Raw genomic sequence first — 19123 nt, forward strand, 5'->3', positions numbered from 1 at the left:
CTAGCTGTCACCTGGTTCCTTGGACCTGGTTGGCCAGTCTAGAACAAGAACACCACGATCTATCGGTCAAAGGGTTATTCTGTTTGGCCTGGGCCTGACCACCTACCTGGGAAGCATATCACTTCCCTTCAGACCTCACCCACAGGCTAGAAAAGGGGCATCCTTTGCTCTCCTTTCATGCCTGACTCCAGCTCCAGTGCACAACCTGCTGTCTCCCTCTGTCAGCTCACAGGATTAGAAGTTTGTGACTTCCTTGGTGGCACAGTGGTTAAGAATCCACCTGCTAATGCAGGGGACACGGGTTCGAGCCCTGGTCCGGAAAGATCCAACATGCCACGGAGCAACTAAGCCTGTGTGCGACAACTACTGAGCCTGCACTCTAGAGCCCATGCTCCGCAATGAGAGAAGCAACCACAATGAGAAGCCTGCACACCGCAACGAAGAGTAGCCCCCACTTGCCGCACCTAGAGAAAGCCCACACGCAGCAACAAAGACCCAACTCAGCCAAAAATAAATAAGTAAATTTATTTAAAAAAAAGAATTCTCTAATTTGTTTGAGTGACTACTGTCTAGGTTTCTTTCCAATTTGGATTCCTTTATTTTCCTTATCTGATTGCCATGGCTAGGACTTCCAATACTCTGTTGAATAAAAGTGGCGAGAGTGGGCATCCTTGTCTTGCTCCTGATCTCAGAGGACACGTTTTGTGTATCCCTTAACTACCTATTGTGGATATAGATGGTTTTACTACTTTTGTCTTTTAACCTTCCTACTAGCTCTGTACGTGGTTGATCTACTACTTTTACTATATGTTTACCTTTACCAATGAGATTTTTCTTTCGTAATTTTCATATTTCTAGTTGTGGCCTTTTCTTTTCCACTTTGAGAAGTTCCTTTTACATTTCTTGTAAAGCCGGTTTAGTGGTGCTGAATTCTTTTTGCTTTTGCTTACCTGTAAAACTCTTTTTCTCTCTTTCAAATCTGAAGGATAGCCTTGCTGGGTACAGTATTCTTGGTGATAAGATTTTTTTTTTTCTTTCTTTCATCACATTGAATATACTGTGCTACTACTCCCTTCCGTCCTGCAGAGTTTCTGCTGAGAAGTCAGTTGATAGTCTTAAGGGAGTTCCCTTGTATGTAACTAGTAGCTTTCTCTTGCTGCTGTTGAGATTCTCTCCTTATATTTAATTTTTGCCATTTTAATTATAATGTGTCTTGGTGTGAACATTTTAGGGTTCATCTTGTTTGGGATTCTCTGTACTTCTTGGACCTGGCTGTCTGTTTCCTTTCACAAGATAGGGGAATTTTCAGCTAGTATTTCTTCAAATAAGTTCTCTGCCCTTTTCTCTTTCTTCTCCTTCCAGGATCCCTATAACGTGAATGTTGGTATGCTTAATGTTGTCCCAGAGGTCTCTTAAAAGTATCTTTGTTTTTTAAAAATTCTTTTTTTTTTTTTTTAGTCTCACAAGGATTATTTTCACTAATCTGTTTCCAGTTTTCTGATCCATTCCTCTGTATCATTAATCTACTGTTGATACCTCTAGTGTATTTTTCATTTCAGTTACTGTATTCTTCAGCTGTTTGTTTCTTCTTTATATTTTCTAACTCTTTGTTGAAATTCTAACTGTGCCTATCTACATGGTCCGAGGGGGCTGGGTTCCTGGTGCTAACAGGCTAGAGAAAGGATTCCAAAATGACACTTACCAATGCAGGTATTATTGTGGTAGAATTAGCTCCCCAAATTGGCTGCTGCCAGCATCTCCATCCACAAGAAGATCCCTAGTTGCATCCTGCCCCTCCAAGAGGCTCTACAAAATCAGCAAGTGGGTCTGAACCAGGCTCTTTTCAAACTACTGCTTCTGTACCTGGACTTGGAATGTTTGAGATTTTGCATTCACCCTTTTAAGAGTGAAGTTTCTGTTTCCTATAGACCTCTGGCTCTCCCCAAAATAAGCCCCACTGATTTTCAAAGCCAGACGTTCTGGGGGCTCATCTTCCCAGTGCAGGGTCCCTGGTCTGCAGAGCCTAATGTAGGGCTGAGACTCCTTGATCCTTGGGGAGGACCTCTACAGTTGTGATATTTCTTCCATTTGTGAGTCACCTTCCCAGGGATTTGGGTTCTGACTACACTGCATTTCTAGCCCCCTGCCCATTTTGTTGTGGTTTCCCTTTTATGTCTTTAGTTGTGGAAAATTTTTTCTGCTAGTCTTTAGGTCATTCTCATAGATAGTTTCTCTGTAAGTAGTTGTAATTTTGGTGTGCCTGTGGTAGGAGGTGAGTTCAGGGTCTTCCTATTCTGCTATCTTGGCCTCCACCCACCCCTCAGGTTTTAATATTGATAACTATGTTGTTCCTCTCTAAGATCCATAAGTGGCTCTTTCAAATAATGTGTTGTTCTTTTTTTAAGGCTAAGTGGTCTTCTGTGAAAAATATTAACTTTATTTCTTTAAATTGTCTTCTTAAATCTTCCCTTTAGCTATTGTGTTTCTGCTTGTTGGGTTTAGGGAGGCTTTTTCATGCTGCTGGTTTCCCCTAAAGCTTGATGACTCCTGGTTGCGCACTCATCTTTGTTCTGAGATTCCCTTTAGCCTGTCGATGAATGCTTAGTCCCTGACTCCACAGATTACATGGGCGGTGTGGGATAAACTGTTGGGGTGAGGTGTCAGTGGGTGGTCACCTGGGCAGGAGTCTTCCTGTACAAGAGAGTCACACAGTAGCAGGCCCTGCCTCTCCTTCCCAAGCCAGTCACAGTTCCTCCCTGAAGACAAGCCCTCTCTTGCCAACCGCATGACTCAACTGTAAAGGTGGCTCCTCCTCCTACAGATATATTCTAACTAGTCCCTGTGGTAGCCCACAGACTCTGCTGCCCCCTGCACGAGGTACCTCCTAGCTTGAAGGGACTGCACGGCTCTGCACTTTTGCATGAGACCTTTTTAGAGCTTTGATTCATTTTCTTTCAGTCTTTTCATATCTGCCTCTGTCCTTTAAAGCAGCAGTCCCTAACCTTTTTGGCACCAGGTACCAGTTTCGTGGAAGACAATTTTTCCACAGACGGGGGGGTTGGGGAGGGATGGTTCAGGAGGTAACGCAAGCGATGGGGAGCAGCAGATGAAGCTTCGCTCACTCACCCACTACTGACCTGCTGTGTGGCCCATTTCCTAACAGGCCATGGACCGCTACTGGTCTGCGGCCTGGGGGTCGGGGACCCCTGCTTTAAAGTGTCCATATAATTTCTGTCCACTGAAGATCTCTTCCTATTTTTTTAAGATACTATTAGAGATTTTTTTTTTTTTTTTGCGGTACGCGGGTCTCTCACTGTCGTGGCCTCTCCCGTTGCGGAGCACAGGCTCCGGACGCGCAGGCTCAGCGGCCATGGCTCACAGGCCCAGCCGCTCCACGGCATGTGGGATCCTCCCAGACCGGGGCACGATCCCGTGTCCCCTGCATCGGCAGGCGGACTCTCAACCACTGCGCCACCAGGGAAGCCCCTATTAGAGATTTTTAAAAAATGTATTCCTGGACTTCCCTGGTGGCTCAGTAGTTAAGAATCTACCTGCCAATGCAGGGGACACAGGTTTGAGCTCTGGTCCGGGAAGATCCCACATGCTGCGGAGCAACTAAGCCTGTGAGCCACAACTACTGAGCCCGTGTGCCTAGAGCCCGTTCTCTTGCTCTGCAACAAAAGTCACGGCAATGAGAAGCCCGTGCATCGCACCGAAGAGTAGCTCCCGCTTGCTGTAACTAGAGAAAGCCCGGGCACAGCAACAAAAGACCTAAAGCAGCCAAAAAAAAAAAAAAAAAAGTACTCCTTTTCTGTTATTCCCAGGAATTTGCAGTGGGACAGGAAGATCTGAACCTGTGCTCAAATATTTTAATCCATTTTCTTATGGACATTTTCTGAGTTTTCTTTGTGGTCATGTTTCCTTGAAGTTTGGGGTAAAAATGTTGAAGCAGATTTTAGCCAGTGATGAAGAATTTCCTCTACAGATGGTATGTCTCTATTTTTTTTAAAGTAAAAATGTAAACTTAGTTTCTTCTTGTTCTTCCTTTCTATTTCCTCACTTTCTCTCCTGAACATTTCAGTCTGAAAGTCATTAGGCTGGGCAGTGCAACACAGGTGTACTGGGGGGAGTGGGGAAGAGAATCCCCATGGCACAGAGCAGGACATGGATCCCAAGAGGATGAGGAAGGTGTTGGCATGAAAGGTCTACCCAGCATGGAACCCAGGCAGGGGTAGGAAGAGTCCACACAGGGATCCAAAGTCATGACAGTGATGTGCATCATAACTAGTGGGATGAGGAGGGCATCCTTAGTAGTATATTCAAGTCTGAATTTGAATACAATGAGGAGGATATCCACACAGGGTGGCCTGACATTTTGTGTATTTATTAATGGTATTATTTTCTTTCTTTGCACTAAGGATTTGAAATCTGATATATATTTTACATTTATAGCACTTCTCAATTAGGACTAGCCATATTTCTAAGCATCAACAGCCAAATGTGGTTACTGGCTACCACATTGAACAGACCAACCTTAGGGAATACAATATGTATCCTTAACTTACCAAGTATAATATAAATTTAGTACCAGACAATTCAAGGACTTCAGAACATTTTAACTTTGGTTAACTCCCTTTGCAAGTTAAATAATTACTGTTTTGCACACTCCACATTCATTTAGATTTCCCCAATATTCTCTAGTTTCATTTCTGTTGCATCTCTGCCTGCCACCTAGGCTCATTTTCCTTCTGCCTATAGAATATCCTTTAGTATTTAATTTAGTGTTGGTCTGCCGTTGCTCAATTTTCTGTTTTTGTCTAAAAAGTTCTGTCTTTCCCTCACTATTGAAGGATGGTTTCAACAGGTAAGTCAGTAGTTATTATTTATTTTCTTTCAATACTTTAATAATATAATTTTACTGTCTTCCATTCCTTCTGCTAAGGAGTCAGCTGTTAGTCTAACTGTTGCCCTTTTTTTTTTTTTTTTTTCAGTATGCGGGCCTCTCACTGTTGTGACCTCTCCTGCTGTGGAGCACAGGCTCCAGACACGCAGGCTCAGCGGCCATGGCTCACGGGCCTAGCCGCTCCATGGCATGTGGGATCTTCCCAGACCAGGACGCGAACCCGTGTCCCCTGCATCGGCAGGCAGACTCTCAACCACTGCACCACCAGGGAAGCCCAACTGTTGCTCTTTTGAAGTAATCTTGTTCCCTTTCTGAGAGTTTTCTCTTTGTCTTTGGTTTTCACCAGTTTTCCAATTATGTGCCTATGTGTGGTTTTCTTTTTATTTTTTCCTATTGGGCTTCTTGAATCTGTGGTTTTCTATCTTTCCTCATTTTTGGAAAGTTTTCAGCTGTTCTCTCTTCATATGTGGCTTTCACCTCATTCTCTATCCTCGTCTACTAGGATAGGAATCTAATTATATATTTGACTTTTCACTGTATCCCAAGTGTTTCCAATCCTCTCTTTTGTATTTCCATCTTTATGTCCCTCTGTGCCTCACTGTATATATTTTCTCGATTTATTTTTCAGTTAAGTAATTATCTCTTCATCCTTGTACAATCTTCCGTTAAACTTATGCATTGAATTTCTAATTGGTTGTTGTGTTTTTCTGTTCTAAAATTCTGTTTGATAGTTTTAAAATAAGTTTCAGTTTTCTGCTGAATTCTCATTTTGTCTTCTACTTTCATTAACATATTATTTATTTTAAAACTTGTATCTGTACCTTCATTATCTGTCTCCACTGTCTTTTTTTTGTTTGTTTTTAATTTGGCTGCACTGGGTCTTAGTTGTGGCATGCTGGATCTTCATTGCTGCACGTGGGATCTTCAGTTGAGGCATTTGGGATCTTTAGTTGTGGCATTTGGGATCTTCAGTTGTGGCATGTGGGATCTTTTAGCTGCAGCATGTGAGATCTAGTGACCAGGGATCAAACCCAGGCCCACTGCATTGGGAGCATGAAGTCTTAGCCACTGGACCACCAGGGAAGTCTCTGTGAGTCTATTTCTGTTGTCAGCTATTTCTCTTGTTTTCAAGGTGGGTTTTTTTTTTTTTGGTCTTGAGTTTGGCTATTTTTTATTGAGTGATGGATGCTGTACAAGAAGATTCTTCAAAATAAGTTGAAGTCTGAGATGAAGTTCTCTTTCTTCAGAGATGATTTACATTTGCTCTGGTAGGTGACTGGAGCATTAGAAATCCTGGGTTGCCTTAATCTAATTTCAGAGACTGAGATGATGTGAAACTGACCTTCCATCATTGGAAATGCTAGTCTATTTCTAATTCATTTTTCTCTTAGTATTGTAAGCCCTCTTGCCTTCCAACACTCAACATCAGGGATTTACAGGATGTCCTCATTCTTGGCAGTCCTGGTCTCCAAATTCTGTGCCTCCTCACAAAGAAACTCTCAAAAATTCTGCTCAAAATTTCAGCTTGTTGACTTTTCAACTGCCTCTTCACCATCCCTCGCACCACCTCTACCACTAACCAGGGAGGTGAATAATAAGATGCCAATGTTGAGTTGACCTTTTTAATTCTGTGTCCAGAACACTGGATGCTTGTGACATCAATAATCTAGCTTCTCTCATTTATATAGAACATCCGTCTATCTTCTGCTTCCCTAAAATGTTTCTTCAACTTTCTCAGCTTTAACTATAGTTACCGTTTACTTTTTTATTGACATAAGATACACATAAAACTTACCATCTTAACCATTTTTAAATGTACAGTTCAGTGCTATTAAATATGTTCATAACGTTGTACAACTGTCACCATCATTCATCTCCATAATTCTTTTCTTCTTGTAAAACTGAAACTCTGTGCCATTAAACAATAACCACCCATTCCTCCACCTCCAGCTCCAGGCAACCACAATTCTACTTTCTGCCTCTATGATTTTAACTACTCTAAGTACCTCCTATAAGTGGAGTCATTTAGTATTTGTTGTTTTGTGACTGACTTATTTCACTCAGCATAATGTCCTGAAGTTTCATCAATGTTGTGGCACAAATCAGAATTACCTTCCTTTTTAAGGCTAGATAATATTCCATTGTATGTATATACCACATTTTGCTTATTCATTTATCCATCGATGGACACATGGGTGCTTTGATATTTTAGCTATTGTGAATAATGCTATGAACATAGGTGTACAAATATTCTTCAAGACTCTGCTTTCAATTATTTTGAGTATATACCTGGAATGGAATTGCCATATAATAATTCTATCTTTAATTTTTGAGGAACCACCGTGCTGTTTTCCACAGCAGCTATACCATCTTACTTTCCCAGCAACAGCGTACAAGGGTTCCAATTTCTCCGTATTCTCATCGACACTTGTTATTTTCTGGTTTTTTTAAAAAAATAGTATCCAACCTAATGGGTGTGAGGTGGTATCTCATTGTAGTTTTGATTTGAATTTCCCTAATGATCAGTAATGCTGAGCATTTTTATATGTACTTATTGGCCATCTGTATATCTTCTTTGGACAAATGTCTATTCAAGTCCTTTCCTCGTTTTTTGTTTTGTTGTTGTTGTTGTCGTCAAGATTTAGAAGTTTCTCTGTATTCTGGATATTTATTTCTTATCAGATACATTATTTCAAATATTTTGTCCCATTCTGTGGATTGCCTTTCTGCTCTGTCAACAGTGTCTTTTTTTTTTTTTGCAGTACACGGGCCTCCCACTGCTGTGGCCTCTCCCGTTGCAGAGCACAGGCTCCGGATGCGCAGGCTCAGCGGCCATGGCTCACGGGCCTAGCCGCTCTGCGGTATGTGGGATCTTCCCGGACCGGGGCACGAACCCGTGCCCCCTGCATCGGCAGGCGGACTCTCAACCACTGCGCCACCAGGGAAGCCCAACAGTGTCTTTTGATGCATAAAATTTTTTTAATTTCATGTAGTCCAATTTGTCTATTTTTTCTTTTGTTGCCTGTGCCTTCGATGTCATATCCAAGAAATCATTGTGAAATCCAATGCTGTACAATTTTTGCCCTATGTTTTCCTCTAAGAGTTTTAGGTCTTTGATCCACTTTGAATTTATTTTTTATATGGTGTTGGATATGGGTCCAATTTCATACTTATGCATGTAGATATCCAGTTTTCCCCATACCAATTGTTGAAAACACTGTCCTTTCCCCCACTGAATGTTTTTGGCATCCTTGTAAAAAATAACTTGAACAGAGCCCATGTCTGGGCTCTCTTTTCTATTCCATTGGTCTCTATGTCTGTCTTTATGCCAGTACCACACTGTTTTGATTACTGTAACGTTGCAGTAAGTTTTGAAATTATGAAGTGTGAGTCCTTCAGCTTTATTCTTCTTTTTCAAGATTGTTTTGGCTATTCAGAGTTTCTAGAGATTCCATATGAATTTTAGGAAATTTCTATTTCTGCAAAAAACGTCATCAGGATTTTGATAGGGACTGCACTGAATCTATAGATTACTTTGGGTAGTATTGACATCTTTACAATGTTAAGTCTTTCAATCCATTAACAAGGGATATATTTCTATATTTTTATGTTTTCTTTAATTATTTTCAGCAATGTTTTGTAGTTTTCCTTGTACAAGTCTTTCACTTTCTTGGCTAAGTTTGTTCCTAAGTATTTTATTGTTTTTGATGCTATTGTAAATACATTTGGGGGGATAATTTTCTTTTAGGATTGTTCATTGTTAGCAACTGATTTTTGTCTTCAATTTTTTTTTTTTTTTTTGCTGTACGCGGACCTCTCACTGTTGTGGTCTCTCCCGTTGTGGAGCATAGGCTCCGGACACGCAGGCTCAGTGGCCATGGCTCACAGGCCCAGCCGCTCCGCAGCATGTGGGATCTTCCCGGACCGGGACACAAACCTGTGTCCCTTGCATCGGCAGGCGGACTCTCAACCACTGCGCCACCAGGGAAGCCCTGTCTTCAATTTTGTATCCTGCTACCTTGCTGAATTCATTTATTAGTTATAACAGTATTTTAGTGGAACCAAAACTCTGGTGCTGATATTTTTCCTCCCTCTAGAGGGAGCTCCTCATCAGCCAAAATACAACGCCTTGGAAAATGCTTTTAAAATACCTGTTTTGAAACGTTTTCTTCTTCATGTGATTTGGTTGCAAAAAGGAAAGTAGTTCACTCATAAAAATTCTCACAGTTTTAACACTTAAAACTTTGGAAATATAATTTCCTCACCTACTTGTCACTTACTTATACTCCCTTCCCCCCACCAAACTGTATTGGTTTTGGATCTATTTGTTAAAAATATTAAAATGCAACACCTTCTGATTTGTTTGTAGAATAGCTGTTTGTCATTAGGAAATATAGATATTTTAAAGCTAATAAAACCTTTGCATAATTGCTGGATACAACTGGAAAGTGTATTGAATTAGGAGGCAGAAACAAGAATGCTAACTTCCCTCCAAGCATCAGGGCTTTATGATAGTCTTTTCCAGTTTCAGCAGCCATTAAAATCAACATCAGAGGGAAGTGAGCTTAAATTCCAGACCAGCATATCACTGTAGGACGAAAGGTTAAACCAGGACTTTGCCCAAATAAGAAGAAAACCCAATCACCTGGCAAAGGACATGAACAGACAGTTCATAGAAAAAGAAACAGTGGGGCGGGAGCGGGGGGGTGGGGTGGGGTGCAGATTCTGAACATATGCAAAGATGCTCAACTCACACATAAAAAAGAAATAAAAAGTTGATTGCTGATGACAGGTTCTCCAGGTTGGTAAGGGTGAAGAGAAACTATTATATGTTGTTGGTTAGAATGTAAACTGGCAAAACCTCTCTTTGAGTAACAATTTAACAAAATCCATCAAAACAAAAAATGCACAGACCCCTTGATCCAGCAATTCTACTCTGGGAAGTTTTTTCTACAGAAATACTTCCAAAAGTTAGCATCCACTTGACATCAAAAATCAGATTAGGTCAGCACAGGAAGAGAAAACTATAGGTCAATCTGACTGATGAACCCACATGGCAAATATTAAAAAACTGAATCCAGTGATGATTTCAAATAATACTTAAATGAGTAGAATTTATCTCATGAATGCAAGTGTATTGATCATTGTTCTTTTTTTAAAAATATTTATTTATTTATTTTTGGCTGCATTGGGTCTTCGCTGCTGCGCACGAGCCCTCTCTAGTTGCCACGAGTGGGGGCCACTCTTTGCCACAGTGCGTGGGCTTCTCATTGCGGTGGCTTCTCTTGTTGCGGAGCACAGGCTCTAGGCACGAGGGCTTCAGTAGTTATGGCTTGCGGGCTCCAGAGGGCAGGCTCAGCAGTTGTGGCACAGGGACTTAGTTGCTCTGCAGAATGTGGGATCCTCCCAGACCAGGGCTCGAATCCATGTCTCCTGCATTGGCAGGTGGACTCTTAGCCACTGCGCCACCAAGGCAGCCCGATCACTGTCTTTAACTACAAACAACACAAGCTGTTTCATATTCATTTAAGCAGAAAATAAAAGTACTGAAACAATACTTATTAGCTCACCAGATTTTAAGGAAGCCTGAAGAGTAGGCTCAGAAACAGAGCAAAGAAAAGCTACATATCTAGAACCACAGAAAACACCTCACCCTAGAACCAGCCTGATGAAGATTCCACCATGGGCACAAAGGATGCTCTCTTGATTTTCTGGATCCCAAGCCACAAGTTGAAAATCCCTAGTGGGTACATTTGACTGGCCAAACCTGTCACATGTCTGCCCAGCAGCTAGGGAAGCTGGGAAAGCAAGAAATTGGCATTTACAGCTCTATAATTAGAAGCAAGGGGCTCAGGTGCCAGGTAGTCTTAAATATGGCCAAGGCCCACCACTGTGAGGATATTTCCACAGTAAAAAAATCTATTGATGTAATTTACAATATTAACAGATATAAGAGGAAAACCATGTAATCCTCTCTACAGCTGCAAAAAGAAAAACATTTAATAAAATTCTTCATTAAAAAAAAATTAGGGACTTCCCTGGTGGTCCAGTGGCTAAGACTCTGCGCTCCCAATGCATGCGGCCTGGGTTCAATCCCTGGTCGGGGAACTAGATCCTGCATGCATGCCGCAACTAAGAAGTCTGCATGCTGCAACTAAAAGATCCTGCATGCCACAACAAAGATCCCTCATGCTGCAACTAAGACCCGGTGCAGTCAAAATAAATAAATAAATATTTTAAAAAAATCTTTTGTAATTCTATACAATAGCAATGGAGATTTTAAAAATGAAATTAAGAAAACAATTCTATAATAGCATCAAAAAGAATTACTTAGGGAAAAAATTAACCAAGCAGGTGCAAGACTTGGACACTTAAAACTATAAAACACTGTTGAAATATATTAAAGGAGACCTAAATATATGGAAAGATATTTTGTGTTCATGGGTCAGAAGACTTAATACTCCCCCAGTTGACCTACAGATTCAATGCAACCCTATTAAAATTCCCACTGCCTCCCCCATTTTTTTCAGAAATGGACAAGCTAATCTTGACGTTCATATGGAATTGCAAGGGTCCCAGAATAAAAGTCTTGAAAAAGATAAAGTTGGAGGATAGATATATAAATCAATGGATGAGAAACCAGAAGTAAACCTATAGATCTATGTTCAATTCATTTCAACAAGGGTACCAAGACAACGGAAAGAATAATCTCTTCAACAAATGGTGCTGGGACAACTGGAAAAGCCCATGCAAAAGAATGAAGGTGAACTCTTAGTTACCTCACAACATATACAAATATTAACACATAATCGACTGAAGTCCTAAGTGTAAGAGATAAAACTAAAAAACTCTTAGAATAAAAAACACAGTGGGGACTTCCCTGGTGGCACAGTGGTTGAGAGTCCGCCTGCCGATGCAGGGGACGTGGGTTCGTGCCCCGGTCCAGGAAGATCCCACATGCCGTCGAGCAAAAAAAAAAAAAAACAAAAAAAAACCACAGGGGTAAATCTTTATAACCTTGGATTTAGCAATGGATTCTTAGCTATGACACCAAAGCACAAGCAACAAAAGAAAAATAGCTACATTGGACTTCATCAAAATTTAAAACTTTTGTGCATAAAAGAACATTACAAAGAAACTGAAAAGACAACCAGAAGAATGGGAGAAAATATTTTCAAATCATATATCTGGTAAGGATATGGTGTCCAGAATATATAAAAGACTCACAATTCAACAACAAAAAAGACAAGTAAGCCAATTAAAAATAAGCCAATTAAAAAGTGGAAAATGGTTTGAATAGACATTTCTCCAAAGAAACATATATAAATGCCCAAGAAGCACATGAAAAGATGTTCAACATCATTAGTCTTAGAGAAATGCAAATCAGAACAATGAAACACCACTTCACACTAGCATGGCTATAATAAAAAAATAAATGGAAAACAACAAGTGGAGATGTGGAGATTGGTAGGAATGTAAAATGGTATAGCTACTGTGGAAAACAGTTTGGTGGTTCCTCAAAAGTTAAACAGAGAATTACCAGGTGACCCAGCAATTCCACTCCTAGGTATATACCTAAAAGAATTGAAAACAGGTGTTCAAACAAATACCTGTACACAAATGCTCACAACAGTACTATTCACAATCACCAAAGGGTGAAAACAATTCAAATATTTGTCAATTTACAAATATATAAACAAAATGTATCTATACAATGGAATATTATTTAGCCATAAAAAAGAATGAAGTTACTGATATATTCTACAACATGGATGAACCTTGAAAACATGCTAAGTGAAAGAAGCCAGACACAAAAGGCCACATAATATATGATTCTATTTATACAAAATGTCCAGGATAGACAAATCCATAGAGACTAAAAGCAGACTAGTGGCTGCCAGGGTGTGGGGCAAGGGAAAGAAAATGGCAAATGACTACTTAATGGGTACAGGGTTTCTTCTGGGGATGATGAAATTAGAACTAAAATTAGATGAAATTAGAAACTGGACTTAGATAGTAGTGATGGTAGTACAACATTGTGAATGCACTAAAAGCAACCGAATTGTATACTTTAAAATAGTTAAAATGGTTAATTTTACATTATATGATTTTTACCTCAATTAATTTAACAAGATACACAGAAACATACACGGTTTTCTATTTCTTTAGGTACATGGATGTTCTGTGTCCATAAATGCATAGCTAATTGTCCAGGATACCCTCCAAGCTGGGAACAGTAATAATGTAAGGCAGAAAACACTGATTGCCAAGCAAAATTTATTTTGAAATGTATGAATTAAAAATAAATTATATAAACTATAATGGAAAAGACTCTAGAAAGAATATATATATGGATAAAACTGAATCTATTTGCTATACACCAAAAACTAACACAACATGGTAAATCAACTATACTTCAATAAAAAAATAAATAATTTTAAATAAAAAATTTAAGTCTGTGCATGGCATAAGGTCTGAAAGAATAGCTCTGGGGGTAAATTTTAAGGGAAATCCCCTTTCCACCTTATATGTCTCTGCATTTTTTGAAATTTTAGAAACAGACATACTATATTTATAATCAGGGGAAAAAATTAAGCAAGAAAAAGAGAAGCAGAAGCTGGAGAGGGGAGCAGTGAGGAAACAAGAGACAAAGGAGTGTTGTCTGTGAATGCTTAGTAGGATTCAGGGAATGCATCTTCCCCTTTGGCCCCATATGCTGCCACTTTGTGAATAACTACAAAAGCGTGAACATAAAAGGGGCCGGCAGGTTTTTCCAGGGACTTTTAGAAGGAGACAAAGCCAGGATATTCTGACAACAAACAGCCAGGCCAGAGTGGGGCAGGGGAGAGATCCACAAGTAACAGTGGGATCTAGTGTTCTGACCATGGCAACCCAGCCTGGATGGACTGAGCCTCAGAGTGCTGGCCACAACCACAGCCCCCTTCTAAGTGATTCCTTCTTCGGAATCCAGCAGATTGAGCTGGAAGTAGACACCTGACACCAGGACCAAAGGTTCAATGCAGTGATAGAGGCCTTTGAGATGGCTGATACCAGCACTCCGCTCACCCAGACTGCAGACGTTAAAGGAAGCAACAGGGTCCACTCTTGAGGACTTTTAATGTGATGCAAAGAGGTTGCTTGCTTGACAATAGCGCCAGAACCTGTAAGACATGCCAATGGACAGTACCATGGCAACTAGTATGAGTCATGGTAAGAGGGCTCAAATACACATAAACAGGAGCCACAGCGCATGGCTCCACGAGCAGTGGGCACCCAGCAAATCCTCATGCAGAAAAATGAGCAATACCATGCATGCTAAAGGCAGAGCCAGAATGGCCTCCCCAATTCCAAAGGACTCACAGCATCTCTGCATCACCTGCGTCTGCAGTTCCAGTCCTAACTCTGAATCCTAGAAACACAGCTCTCTGTGAGCTCCCATGGGCCCTTGACACACAGTTGCATTCTTATAGCACAGCAGGGCAGACCTAGGTTTTGTGGGAACTGAAGCTTATATAATTTGGAAGGCCTACTTTAAGAAAAAGAATACAAAATTACAGACTTAAAATTAGGCAAGTGAATATTTAGGACAAGTAAAGAAATCACATCAAATTACACATTTTAGGGCTGCCCTGGTGGCGCAGTGGTTGAGAGTCCGCCTGCCGATGCAGGGGACGCGGGTTTGTGCCCCACTCTGGGAAGATACCACATGCCACGGAGTGGCTGGGCCCGTGAGCCATGGCCACTGAGCGTCCGGAGCCTGTGCTCCGCAACGGGAGAGGCCACAACAGTGAGAGGCCCGTGTACCGCAAAAAAAAAAATTACACATTTTAAAAAGTTGGCAAACATAACAAACATTGTTATGTTTGTTATGTCACAAACATAACAATGTATATATTACTTAAGTGTCCTACCTCTATAATATTTTTCCTACATTTTTTGCTGCATAACCTTTGATTACTTCTTCATATGATGATTTTACAATATGATTTTCTATAGAAACTTGTTTATTATTGACATTTGAGATGCATAAAATGTGATTTCTTGTGCCAACATATGCACCATTCACAGCTGTTCTGGTTGGTTCCCTATAATCGCTGGAATTCTGATAAATTCTACTTCACAAAATTTATACCAAAAAAAGAAAAAAAAGCTTAGAATGTTTATAACTGTGTCACTGCATTATCAAACATATTCCTGACAAAGACAAAACTTCAATTTTAATCAGGCATCAATGAGAACAGAATCTACCTCTTACAGTTTAACATGCCTGATAAAAGGAAGAATTTTCTACAGACCGGTTTTTGTCTCCATACTTTTCAAATCTTGCTTTTCCTCCCCTGTACATATACTTCTGCTGCCGGGCACTGTAGGGAGTATCCATATCACCACAGCAGCACTTCTGTCCCAATATCCTCATACCATGATACAGGTGAATGGATGACATAACTGGAAGGAGAACTCCTCCTGGAAGCCATTGCTAGCAGAATGGCTAGCAAGAATTTACCTATTCCCAGGGGTGACTGTGAACCACATAAACCTATCACATTAACCCAAACTAAGTATATCCCAACTCAGCTTCCCCTTAGTCACATTCCAAAAGAAACTGCAGCCATTCCATGGCACCCAACAAGAAAAGGGTGACAGAGAGGGTCAGAGAGGTGGAGACAGAGGCCCTCTCCAATTGCAGCTAAAATATCTTGCTTTCACAAACTTAACAAAAAACATACTAGCCCGTGAACACACTGCTTGGATCCCTCCCAAAGGCTCTGACACTTAAGCTTCCATAAATCCACACTGGTGATAAGTAGTCCTAAGTAAAATCCCTTACTTGAAGGAAAGCTGCATGAATCTCTCTCTTCACTGCCACCAGCAGGAACAGACATAAGTGACTGGAAGGTGTATAAAGAGCAAGACTTAAGACACCAGTTAAGTCTGAGAAATAAACTGAAAGCAAGAGATAATGGCAGGCCCCCAAAAATGATGGGAATCAATAAATAAGGTGACCGGTCAATTCCTAAGGAAATACAAACAAAAGAAGAGGAGAAAGAAATGTGGGCGAAATGTGGATGGACAGGACCTGATGAGGGGAGCCTTGTGTGCAGGTAGGCGGAGTCTAGTGATGGGGGTGCCTAACAGTTGAGGGCGGGGCTAAAGACTAGGGTGGCCTAACTGATAGATGAGTGGAGCCTAAAGACCAGGGCCATGGGCACACAAAATGTGAGTGAGGCCCATATAGAAGGGATCTGCCCAGCAGATAATGAGCAGTGTCTAAAGGTGAGTAGGAGTTTGGAAATAAGATGCATGGGGCCCAGAGATGGAGAGGCCAGGGCTACCTGGGCCAGGCCCCCTTTCCTCCCAGCACCAGAGGTGGGTCTAGAAGTGGGAGGGTACCCCACTGAGCATCTCCATGTTCTTCCTTCCCCCGATCAGTTAGAGAAGGCAGCCATAAAGATTCAGTCATGGTGGCGTGGCAACATGGTACGCTGGACGTTACTGCATGCAGCACTCAGGGCCTGGGTCATCCAGTGCTGGTGGAGGTCGATGCAGGCCAAGATGCTGGAGCAAAGACGGCGCCTGGCACTAAGACTCTACACCTGCCAGGAGTGGGCAGTGGTGAAGGTGCAGGCACAGGTTCGAATGTGGCAAGCCCGCAGACGGTTTCTCCAGGTGTACCAAGCGGCCTGCATCATCCAGTCTCACTGGCGCTGGCATGCCAGCCAAACCCGAGGCCTGATCCAGGGCCGCTATGAGGTTAGAGCCAGCCAGCTGGAGCTCGACATCGAAATCCTCATGACCTAGGGTGCTGGCAGAGCCAAGGAGACTGGATCTCTCTTCCAATAAAGACATTTACTGACCATGGTCTTGCCCTCTGGAAATCAGACCCATAGATGAGGGATCGGCCCTTTACCTTCCTGCCTTCCACCCAAAGAAAAGATTTCCTGGCATCATCTTAATGCCCATGCCAGGGCAACTCACACTAGGCCCTTGCTCCTAATGCAAACCTGACCAATCCTGTGCCCAAAAGAAACCTCAGGGCCCAGGTCAGTCTCTGACACCTCAGCCAGCCTGATCAGAGCTCCCTCCACAAGTTGGGGTAGGCATTGGGCTTTATTTTTCTGCAGCCCCTGCCCAGCCATCTCCATTCAGGGTAGGACTGGCTGCAGTCAGAGCCAGCTGGGAAGGCCAGGATTCCACAGGTCTGTGGCAGGGCCCTCAGGGCCAGCACAGAGCTTAGCAGGGAGCCAGGAGGACAGGGTACCCCAGCTGAGCAACAGCAGGACAGGCACTGTGCCTCAATGGGGGATGGCCAGCCAAAGCCAGCCCCTGGGGAAGGCCAGCACAGGAGCTGAGATGCTGCAGCTGTGCCTGCTGCCTCCCTCCCCAGGGGCTGAGAGACAAGGCTTCCCTTCCCTGTGCTGGCCACTTCCGAGGAGAACCACGCATGGGGTTGAGGAGGGGAGAGAGCGCCTGGGGATTGAAGTGGGTAAACAAGCAGAGGAGGATTAGGGGTGGGCAGGGGTAGATGGCTGTCCCTCTGCCATTGGAGGTCATTAGCTTGGGGACGCAACCTCTAAATCCTACCACATCCTCAGAAGCAGCTGTGCCAGCCTCCCCTCAAGATTCCCTCTCTTCCCCAACTCTCCCACAAACTACCACACCCTCTGCTGGGCCTGCCTCGAGTGGGTACTGATGGAACTCTGCTTTGCTGAGTCTCTCATTATCTCTTGGCATTTATGTCTCAACCATCTCTGAACATGATCTCTCATTCTCTGCTTTGTCATTCATGCCCAAGATCCCTCACTCTCACCCTGTGTCAGATATGATGTTTGTCTGAACCTGCATCCCAGAAGTCTGAGGTCCATGGCCCTCCCCAGAATTTTGCGATGGGTGGCCTTGCAAGGGATGGGAAGACCAGCTGGGGAGGTGTACAGAAGTCAGAGGTCTTCATGGGCCTTGCAACTGGGTAAGGTTTTCCCTCACCACAGGGCCCACTGTGTGTGTGTGTGTGTGTGTTTGGGATTCAGGGCAGGGTGTCCCTAGAAGCGCTGTGACAGATGTGAGGATTCAGGGTTCAGTTCAATATCCATCACCTCCAGTAGCTGAAGGTGACAATGATGCAGCTAGGTTCCTCACTCTTCCAAGGGATCCCTTTTAGGAGCTTTGGACACAGCTCTCTCCTCCCATACTGGCAACAGTGAGTGGCAGGAAACTGCTTAGGTCTGCAAACTGAACATGACAGGAATTCTGTGTGACTAGCCCATTAGGCGCCCACCCCTGCAGTGAGAGGTGTTTAAAACCTGTGCTGGCAAGAATTTAACTCTCTGATTCACAACCTACATTGGGCATTGGAATACCCTAAAACACACACAAAAAAATACTGATGCCTGGGCCCACCCAGAGATTCTGCTTTAATTGGCTGGGAAGTGGCCTAGGCACTGAAGTTCAATGTGCAGCCACAATTTGAAAACCGCTGAGTTAAGTCCTTCCCAGCCTGGGTCATATGCCAGCCAATCAGCCTGTATGGTCCCACCTGGGGACAGTCGTGCAGAATTCCAAGCTGAACACTCAGTGGGCTCAAGGTAATCAAGGCTTTCTGCTCTCTGATGAGCTAAGAATGCAAAGTAAAATGGGGATCTAGAGGCAGAGCTGCTTTGGGTCAAAAACCTTTGGAAGCAGGAAGATGCAGCCCCTCCTGAGAGCTGGGGCCTGAGATGGGGAGAGGCTGTTGGGGGAAAGTAGGCTGGACCTCTTGTCCCAGGTAGAGGGGATCCCAGGAAGATGGCACCACACAGGTGTGAACAATGGAGACTCTGGGGCAGCCCAAGAAAGCCAAGTTTCATCCAAAGTCTTCACCACCACCTGCAAGAGTCCCTTCAAAGATCAGGGGTCTTGAGGATCCTTTTGTAGTTCATAAGTGTGATGATTGGGTGTTCACGCGCTTGTGTGACATGTGCCTCCTTCCAACCTTGTTACGACTGTGGCACATTACCCGTCTGACATGAGAAAAAAAAAAAAAAGATCAGGGGTCTTGAGAAGCCAGGGATGGTCTAACCCCATGGATGCTGGGCATCAGAGAGCCCCAGGCAGAGGAATGAAGCATAGAACAGGAGTCAGGAGAGAAGCTCTTTTAGCAGCAAGGTCTGTGGCTAGTTGCCTAGATTTGTGGAGCCATCTTTCTCTCCTTAGCAGGGATGAGGCCACATGTGGGATTTCTTAGAG

At 42.8% G+C, this 19123-nt stretch overlaps 1 protein-coding gene and 1 non-coding gene across 2 annotated transcripts; both read left to right on the forward strand.

Annotated features, from left to right (window-relative positions):
• The first annotated feature begins 16092 nt into the window (after positions 1 to 16092).
• Positions 16093 to 16761, forward strand: IQCF6 (IQ motif containing F6). Its single transcript, XM_004267863.4, has 2 exons — positions 16093 to 16177; positions 16334 to 16761. Exons 1-2 carry the CDS (start codon positions 16106 to 16108, stop codon positions 16700 to 16702), a joined length of 441 nt encoding a protein of 146 aa, XP_004267911.2. The 5' UTR covers positions 16093 to 16105; the 3' UTR covers positions 16703 to 16761.
• Positions 16762 to 18799: 2038 nt separating this feature from the next.
• LOC117200737 (small nucleolar RNA U13) lies at positions 18800 to 18903 on the forward strand. The gene has a single exon (XR_004482399.1). It is a non-coding gene; the product is annotated as a small nucleolar RNA U13 (small nucleolar RNA).
• Positions 18904 to 19123: the final 220 nt, after the last annotated feature.

This window comes from Orcinus orca, chromosome 10, assembly GCF_937001465.1.
Source record: "Orcinus orca chromosome 10, mOrcOrc1.1, whole genome shotgun sequence".
Lineage (NCBI taxonomy): Eukaryota > Metazoa > Chordata > Mammalia > Artiodactyla > Delphinidae > Orcinus > Orcinus orca.